This window comes from Cannabis sativa, chromosome 9 (assembly GCF_029168945.1).
Source record: "Cannabis sativa cultivar Pink pepper isolate KNU-18-1 chromosome 9, ASM2916894v1, whole genome shotgun sequence".
Taxonomy (NCBI): domain Eukaryota; kingdom Viridiplantae; phylum Streptophyta; class Magnoliopsida; order Rosales; family Cannabaceae; genus Cannabis; species Cannabis sativa.
The window spans coordinates 54,821,258-54,830,374 of NC_083609.1; the positions used below are offsets into that span (position 1 = coordinate 54,821,258).

The window sequence follows — 9,117 nt, forward strand, 5'->3', positions numbered from 1 at the left end:
CACCAAAACAATCATTAATCATCATCATATCTTCTCATCTCATTCTCATACATCAATATCACTCTATAAAATATAAACATATATATACATATTCTGAAAACCATATTAGCTATAGTACACTACTGTGTTACTTCTTAGAATTATGGGGTCTTTTACATACTCAGTTATTGCTTTGCTGTTGATCATGATCATGAGTAGCTCATCATGCACAGCTCAACTCTCTTCCACATTTTACGACGCTACTTGCCCAAATGCTCTCTCCACCATTCGAACTTCCATCCGAACAGCCATTTCTAAAGAGCGCCGCATGGCAGCTTCTCTCATCCGCCTTCATTTTCATGATTGCTTTGTTCAGGTATTTTCTATATGCGCCTAAAGGGTGAGGCAAACAGGGCCTATGTTCAAATCCTAAGGTTTTTTTTTTTTTTTTTTTTTTTTTTTTTTTTTATATAAATTAATATAATTTTACAATTAAAAACATATTATGTTACATATTCTTCTTCTTAAACTAATTTATTAATTGGTGAAAACTTTAATGAAAACATAAAAATGATAATTTTAATCACAAATTTTATTGTCACTAAAGTAAAATTTGTTTGTAATGTATGTTACATATTTTTCTTATAAACTAATTATAATTAACTGGTTGTACTATATAGGGATGTGATGCATCACTTTTACTAGAAGATTCAGACTCAATAGTGAGTGAAAAGAGTGCTCTCCAAAACTTTGGGTCGATTAGAGGTGAAAATGTGATAGAAAATGCAAAATCCAAAGTGGAAAGCATTTGTCCCGGAGTTGTTTCTTGTGCCGATATTCTAGCCGTTGCAGCGCGAGATGCGTCGGCTGCTGTGGGTGGGCCATCTTGGACCGTCATGCTTGGTAGAAGAGATTCTACCACAGCAAGCAAATCCGAAGCTGAGAGCGATCTTCCTCTTTTCACAGCTACACTCAAGGAATTGATCGATTTGTTTGGCCGCAAAGGTCTTAATGCCAGAGACGTGGTTGCCCTATCAGGCTCCCATACAATTGGACAAGCCCAGTGTGGCCTATTTCGTTCAAGAATTTACAACATGACTAATATTGATGCTAATTTTGCTAGAACTCGCCAACGTCGGTGTCCTTCTTCTAGCTCGTCTCAAGATGATTCTACTCTTGCCCCACTTGATTTGGTGACTCCTAATTCCTTTGATAACAATTACTTTAAGAATTTGATTCAGAAGAAGGGTCTTCTTGAATCTGACCAAATTTTATTCAGTGGAGACTCAACCGACGCCATTGTCACGGAATACAGCAAGAGTCCTTCCAAATTCAGCTCTGATTTCGCTTCTGCCATGATTAAAATGGGAGACATTAAACCTCTTACCGGTTCTGCTGGGGTCATTAGGAAAATTTGTAGCAGTACTATTCTCAACTAAATTACATGCCTACTTTTATTCTATTTATGTTAATTGTAATTAAACAAAAAAAATTGTTATTCTTTTTATGTATTTTACTTTGTTAATATTTTCATGCAATTGTAATTGTATTAATTTCTTTCGAGAAGTTGTAAACAAATATTCTCTGTTATATTATTATATATATACAAGTTCTCTATGAATTTGCTTTAGTCTAGTATTGATTTGTGTGAGAGAAAAGTGTTAGATAAATTAATAATAAATTCAAGATCAACTTGTATATAACATAGAACACAACAATATTAATAATATATAATAATTAGGTATGCGTACCTGATTGATTTACAGTAATTACCTCAATTCGATCTACAACAATTACTTCAATTCGATAGTGCAATACTATCAACTAAGTTTTTCTCCCTAGATCTTTAGATCAGAAGCAGTTTATGTATCTGATTATCAAAAGGTATACATAACCCTAGTTGGACTGGGTCTGCTCATCAAAGACTTCAGTTAACTAGAAAAGCCCACACTTCTGCTTCACCTAGAGTTTACACAGAGATGCTAAGTCCATTAGCAATTGATCACCAACAATATGGGCTAATACAGCAAAGAACTATCCAATCAATCCAAGTTTTAATAAAACCAATAAAAGTTAATGTAAACCCAAATAAAAAGTCTAACAAAAAGAACTTTCACTACTAAAAAAGGTTAATTTTTTGATTTTTTTTAAATAGTCAGGTAAAGATGACGTCGAGCCACGTAACTGATGCATATTCTATTGTCGCAAAAATAAAATGAAAAATGCGTCAATAAAAAACAATCAGATATGCCTATGTCCTAACGGTTCTAAACAGTCACAAAGTTAAAAAAAAATTACAGATCTAAAACCATATCTTACTGTCGGAACCAGATTTACATCACCAAAACCAAATAACCACGATTTTTCAAATACCACAAAATGAGATCTCAGCCATCCCTATTTTCTTAGCCAGCCACCACAAAGCTATTTCCTAAATAATCAGCCTCCCTCGCCTAAAAAACCAAGAGCGAGAGAGGAATATCTTGTTTCGAACTACACGACAGTGGAGGAGGAAGAGGTGTAGTTCGAAACAGATCAGCTGGGTTTGCGTGTGAGGTGGAGGAGACTAGTTGGGGTAGAGGAATATCTATGTAATTTTCTTACAAAAAATGATAATTACATAAGGTACTATTTTTTGTAAAAAATTTACATTTTTATGTTTAAAGAATTTTTTTTACATTTTTACGGTTTTCCATAAAAATAACATGAAAATATTATCTAAGTAATATCAAAATAACAACAAAATATAACATACAGAAAACAAAAAATCAACAACAAATTAATAAGAGTACAACATAAAAAAACCGTATTTTATGTAAATAAAATAAAAAAATCGTAAAAATATTTAAAATTTCGTGAAACTGTATTTTTGTAATATTTTTGTTATTTTTGTGTATTTTTGAAATAATCAAAAATGTCTTAAAAAAATTAAAGGGTTAAGATGTAAAATGGCTCCATATTTAGAACTTAAGTTAGTAAATGTCCCTTTTTATAAACATTTAGCAAAATGGCCATTTGATTAAAAATTTAATGATGAAATTACAATTATAACCTTTTATTATACATAAAGTAGCTTTGTAATAGGAAAACAAATATTATAGACATCATGATTTTATCATCTGTTGTTTGATTGTCTATTGGACAATTTATAATTATTCGTTTCATTTTTTTTTTTTTGATTTCATTTTTACATATAAATTTAAACAATTGCTATTACTATTTATATACTATTGAAATATTATTGCGACGAGAATTTTACCACTCACTAGTTGATCAATTTTTTTTTTTTTTTGAATCAAATAAGTTTAAATTATCAGGTTGAGTAAAATTTCAATGATTATATTATGTATTTTTTTCATCTTTTTTAAGTTACACTAATATTTCAAAATATTCATATTACAGTATATTCATATTTTAGTATATTAGTTTAATAGTGTGATATATTATTTTTATATATGAAGAACAAAAGATAAAGTATATTACATTACATTCATATTCGAATATATTACTTTAATAGTATGGTATAATATTTTTATGTGGGGTGGTATATGAAAAACGAAAGACAAGTATATTACAAGATATTGTTCGAGTATATATTACTTTAATAGTGTAGTATATTATTTTTATGTGAAGTGGTATATAATAAAGAATGAAAGACATTATATTACAGTATATTCATATTCAAATATGCTATTTTAGTAGTGTGGTATATTATTTTTATGTGAGGTTGTATATGAAGAACGAAAGACAAGCTATATTACAGTATATTCATATTCGAGTATATTACTTTAATAATGTGTTATATTATTTTTATGTGGGTGGTATATGAAGAACGAAAGACAAAGTTGGATATTTATTGTAAGTTTTGCATCAGGTTTGTCATGGAATACATATTTAACATTGCGGTGTATTATTTTTCAGTTTAATAATATATCAGTTTTACTTTTAGGTATATGAGTTTTATTATTTAATTCTATTCATATTCCAGTATATTACTTTAATAGTGTGATAAATTATATTTTTATGTGGGGTTATATATGAAGAATGAAAAATAGTATATTACAGGATATTTATATTCCAGTATATTACTTCAATAGTGTGGTATATTATTTTTATGTGCGGTAGTATATGGAGAACAAAAGAGAAAGTATATTATAGTATATTCATATTTGAGTATATTACTTTAATAATGTGATATATTATTTTTATGTGGGGTAGTATATGAAGAACAAAAAAATAAAGTATATTATAGTATATCCATATTCGAGTATATTACTTTAATAATGTGGTATATTGTTTTTATGTTAGGTGGTATATGAAGAACGAAAGACAAAGTATATTACAATATATTCATATTCGAGTATATTAGTATATGAAGAACGAAAGAGAAAAAAAATGTGAAATAGTAATTTAAATTCGAGGTATAGATATATTTTATTGGGGTGTGTTCTTTTTATTTTTTATGATATATGAAAAAGGAAAGGAAAAAAAACTTGTGGAATATCAAACTAATTTTTTGGTATTTTTATTTCTCACTATGATACTATATTAATTTTTAAATGTGATATATCTACTTTGAATTGTGGTATATATTTTTATATATAAAAAAAATAAAAATAAAAATTGGTGTATGTATTTTATGAATATTGAGGGAAATAGTAAAATATAAATTTATTAACTGGTATATTAATTTAATAGATTGGTATATCTATTTTACGTGATTTAGTATATCATGAACGAAACGAAAAAAATTAAGTGCATCATTAATATTAATTTTGTGGTATATTCATATTACTGTAAGATATATTATTTTTATATGATATAACATATATTGGGTGAAATAAAAAAACATAAAATATTAGTTTAAGTTTGGGGCATAAATTTATTTGATTGGAGTATGCTCTTTCCATGTTTAAGATTGTACAATATATGTTTTTTTTCCACAATGGTATATTAGGTTAGGATTAGGGTATTTTCATACAATACAAATTTTATTATTTTATTTTCTAAATACTACACTGTAGTACACAAAATATATATACCATAATATAAAATGTATATACCACAACTAAAAATTAATATTTCATTAATTTTTTTTATCTTAGTACAAACAATTGATATATTATAATTTTTATCTCTCTAAGTTAGCATGAAATATATGATTCATATTCACATATACACAATAATTAGTTTTATACGTTGATATATCAACACTTGTTAATAAAAAGAGAACAACCAAAAAACAAGCATTCATTCAATAGTATATGCACATCCATGTTTGACTAAAAAATGTAACATATTATGTAATTAATATACCATACTCCAATTATAATTGAAAAATAAACTGATGTACAACAAAAAATCCAATATATTAAATTAAATTATACTGGACAATTCCATGTCTTTATTAGACAGTTTTATTTTTTTTTTTTCATAATTTATTTTGAATGAATAAAACATAATAATATATACTTTATATACAGTTAAGGGTATTTTAGGTAGCAAAAATTAAAAAGGGATATTTACTTTAGGGGAATTTTATTTGCACCCCATAAAATGATAAATACACCCCAATATTAAAAAAAAATATAAACTTAAATAATTTTTAAAAATTACTCTTAATATTTTTTTCAAAATTTGTCCTCACATTATTTTATGTTAATTTCAATACTCATTTTAATTTTATTTTCATAATTTTTTCTAACTCATGTATATATACTTTTTATTTTTTTCTAAAAAGTTTCGTATAATTTTTTATTTTAATTTTTTTGTCATAGTATTTAAAATATAATTTATTTTTGTTTGATAGGTATATTTTTTAAGAATATGAATGAGAAGAAAAAAGTTTAAAAAACTTACTACAATTAAAGATATAAATTTCATAAAAAATAAAAATTATTAAAATGGGGTGTCTTTAGACATTGTTGGGGTGTAAATAAAATTTCTCTATTATTCTAAAAAAGGACATTAACTGTCACTAAAGAGAAAAATAAGGCAATTTCTCAAAATTAAAAGTATTGGCCCAAACGAAAATAAAGGCCCAGCCCAATATTGAAACCCTAGCCCTAACTCAGCTCTCTCCTTAACTTCTCTCTCTCCTCTCAAACTCATTCATTTTCATCAGAACGGACGGAGAGAAGAGTGTAGCCGCCGTGACAGTTTCACTGCTCTGAAACTCCATTTCCTCTCCCGCACGCCGGCTCTATCAGGTAATTTTTTCTCAACTTCGTGGCTAGATTTCGCTGCTGAAATTCTACATGTAAAAGTAAGGATCTGGAAGGTTTCAAGCTATATCTGTATCTAGTGAATCGAATCAATATATGTATTTGTTCACTTACTATGAAGCAAACAATGATTTTGATTTTATTTCTGGGAGAGTTCATTTTGTATAGCTGAAATTGTACCTTTGAATGTTTATACATTGTCCAAAAGAGAGAGACATTGTGTTGAGGTGGTTTTTGTTTGTTATTTGATTGATTGTTTTGGTACAGAAGAGAAGAAGTAAATATGAGTCGAGGAAGTGCAGCAGCTCCCAAAGGGAAGAAAAAGGGAGCAACATTTACTATTGATTGTGCTAAGCCAGTGGAGGATAAGATCATGGACATTGCATCTCTTGAAAAGTTTCTTCAGGAGAGGATTAAGGTCGGTGGCAAGGCTGGTGCTCTCGGTGACTCAGTCACTGTTACCCGCGAGAAGAGCAAGATTACTGTTACATCTGACAGTAATTTCTCCAAGAGGTACTAACAGAGCTTTGGATTTGTGTGTTTTTGATGATGATGATAATGCTGATGTTCTTTCTTTTGTTTAGGTATTTGAAATACTTGACTAAGAAGTATTTGAAAAAGCACAATGTTCGTGATTGGCTTCGCGTGATCTCATCGAACAAGGATCGCAACGTTTATGAACTTAGGTACTTTAACATTGCTGAGAACGAGGGTGAGGAGGAAGATTAAATTTAATTTGTCAGAACAAGTTAATTTTCTTGTTGCCTGAATTTCCTTTTAGTTTTTCCAATCCAATTGTGATGGTGTTTTTTATTGAAACTAGTTATGTATGCCTTACAATTTTGTTTGTTATAGCTAGAGATTTTTAAACATTTCTTCTGTTTGATGAGAATATATTAGCATGTTTGGAATTTTAGTTCTCAGATTTCTGATTATATATTTTTTCTCTTGTTATGCTTCAATCATGTTAATAATTTTTATTACAATTTCCCTTGTTAATGCTTCAATAGATGAGGCTATTGGGGTTTGTGTATTGTTAAGAGAAATTGAGAATCATTTTCTGTTTCATCGGATTTGGGAAGCAATATCTAAAGAAAAGGCCTCTGTTTTTGTGAGATGTGTGTATGTGGCTACCTTATTGATATGGAAAAGAACAGAAGCATAAAAATGATTGGAACCAAAATTTTAGGCAATTCTTATTTGAATAAATCCCATAATTTCTTTGAAAGGCAATGCATAGCCAAAGCCTAAACCAGACAAAACAAAGAAACTGTGACAACAGACACAAGCCAGCGCAGCTGTGAACGAACAAAAACAGGAAATTCGAAAGAAAAACAAAGCTTACAGTGAACTATAGCTGAATCCTTTTGAAGATCCCTCTTTGCCAACAGAAACAGATGCCCTATATATATAGTTGACAATTCTGCAGCAGTCACCAGCCATACCATAGGGCCAAGACTAGAGGTTGAAGCACTCTTTGAGGCGATGGAATCCCAATCTAGAGCACAACATAACACACTGGCTTATAGCTTCCAATAATTATGCAAAAACCGGCTCTGACATATAGTCTTGATAGGAATGGAAGCAGTGCAACTAAGATTCCAAATAATCCATAGGTGAACTTTTAATGGGTGCTTAGATATTATTTAGAAAATTTGAGTTTATGCTTAAATTTGTTATCTAATTAAAAAAAAAAAAATTATTAATTTTTGCATTATATGGTTGAAGTTGTTTTATTGGGCTAAGAGAGAGAAAAAAAATTGAGTTTGAGTTAGAGAGAGGAATAAAAACAATACTAAATATAAACATATTTTTAATATAGTGTAAAATGAAAGAGATATTTTTAATTAAATAGTAAAATTAAGAACATAAACTCCATTTTTTTTATTATCAATTATTGAATTAAGTTTTTATTTTTTTAATTAATATTTAATTATAGTTATTTTTTTTTTTTAAAGTTCTCATCTAGTAGTACCCATGAGAAATAATCTATTGTTATAAAATAATATAAAATAATATAAAGTAGATGAGAAGAAAGAAGAAGAAGATGAAGAGAGAAAGAGAAAGTGAATGAGAATTTCTGAGTTGTTTATTCCAATAGGGTGAACCCCTATTTATACAAATACAAGAGTGAGATATTAAGAAACTAAGAAAAAGGGAAACTAAGGAAAAGATGAATGTTGATTACAATTAATGACAATAAATAAAAGATTTGGATATCCACATAATTAATAATATTTATAACACTCCCCCTTGGATGTCCATAATAGCTGCCTTATTAAAAATCTTGCTGAAAACTTGGTCAAAGGAAAAAGAGTATAGTGTAAACTAACTCCCTCCCCCTCATTTAGGCATTTGTGGAGATCTTCTAATCGACGAATTTCGATCTTGTCTGCCATCTTCTCAAATGTTGATGTTGGCAATAACTTTGTCAATAAGTTTGTAAGATTGACACTTGATTGAATATGTTGAACACCAATATGCATTTTCTTGAAGCGTATAAAGAAGAATTTCGTGAAATGTGTTCTAACTCTATCTCCTTCAATGTACCTCCTTTTAGTTGAACGATGCAAGCAATATTATCCATAGAGAATTGCTTGGGTTGATACTTCTTTATTGAGTGCAATCCATATGTTTCCCGAATATGCTATGCCAATGATCTCACTCACACACATTCTCTACTTGCTTCATAAAATGCAAGTTAACATGATTTATAGTTGCCTCGTTAAAAACCTTGCCAGAAAAACCCAGTGGGACAAATTCTGAGCTAAGGGAAAAAGAGTACAATATATATTTCATATTCATAACTATTTGCAAGTTGCCTCGTTAAAAACCTTGCCAGGAAAAACCAGTGGGACAAAACCTGAGCTAAGGGAAAAAGAGTGCAACATGAATATGTCTCCCACTCATGCAC

General features: G+C 28.9%; 2 protein-coding genes across 3 annotated transcripts; both read left to right on the forward strand.

The window, feature by feature from the left end:
• Positions 1-1,490, forward strand: LOC115723064 (lignin-forming anionic peroxidase). The gene is made up of 2 exons (XM_030652472.2): positions 1-355; positions 660-1,490. Exons 1-2 carry the CDS (start codon positions 143-145, stop codon positions 1,416-1,418), a joined length of 972 nt encoding a protein of 323 aa, XP_030508332.2. The 5' UTR covers positions 1-142; the 3' UTR covers positions 1,419-1,490.
• A 4,513-nt stretch (positions 1,491-6,003) lies between these two features.
• On the forward strand, positions 6,004-7,119 carry LOC115723248 (large ribosomal subunit protein eL22z). 2 transcript variants are annotated; one of them, XM_030652690.2, is made up of 3 exons: positions 6,004-6,188; positions 6,474-6,716; positions 6,788-7,119. In XM_030652690.2, the coding sequence occupies exons 2-3, from the start codon at positions 6,487-6,489 to the stop codon at positions 6,930-6,932; spliced, it is 375 nt and encodes a 124-aa protein (XP_030508550.1). In that variant the 5' UTR covers positions 6,004-6,188; positions 6,474-6,486; the 3' UTR covers positions 6,933-7,119. The 2 variants fall into 2 exon arrangements, with proteins under 2 accessions (XP_030508550.1, XP_030508549.1); XM_030652689.2 differs by having other exon boundaries at positions 6,013-6,188; positions 6,471-6,716.
• Positions 7,120-9,117: the final 1,998 nt, after the last annotated feature.

What these genes read in the sequence shown, in the direction of transcription:
- LOC115723064 (XM_030652472.2), top strand. Translation starts at nt 143, where the DNA reads ATGGGGTCTTTTACATACTCAGTTATTGCTTTGCTGTTGATCATGATC. An exon ending in TTCATGATTGCTTTGTTCAG is followed by an intron (nt 356 to 659) that starts GTATTTTCTATA and finishes TGTACTATATAG; the next exon opens with GGATGTGATGCATCACTTTT.
- LOC115723248 (XM_030652690.2), top strand. Translation starts at nt 6,487, where the DNA reads ATGAGTCGAGGAAGTGCAGCAGCTCCCAAAGGGAAGAAAAAGGGAGCA. An exon ending in GACAGTAATTTCTCCAAGAG is followed by an intron (nt 6,717 to 6,787) that starts GTACTAACAGAG and finishes TCTTTTGTTTAG; the next exon opens with GTATTTGAAATACTTGACTA.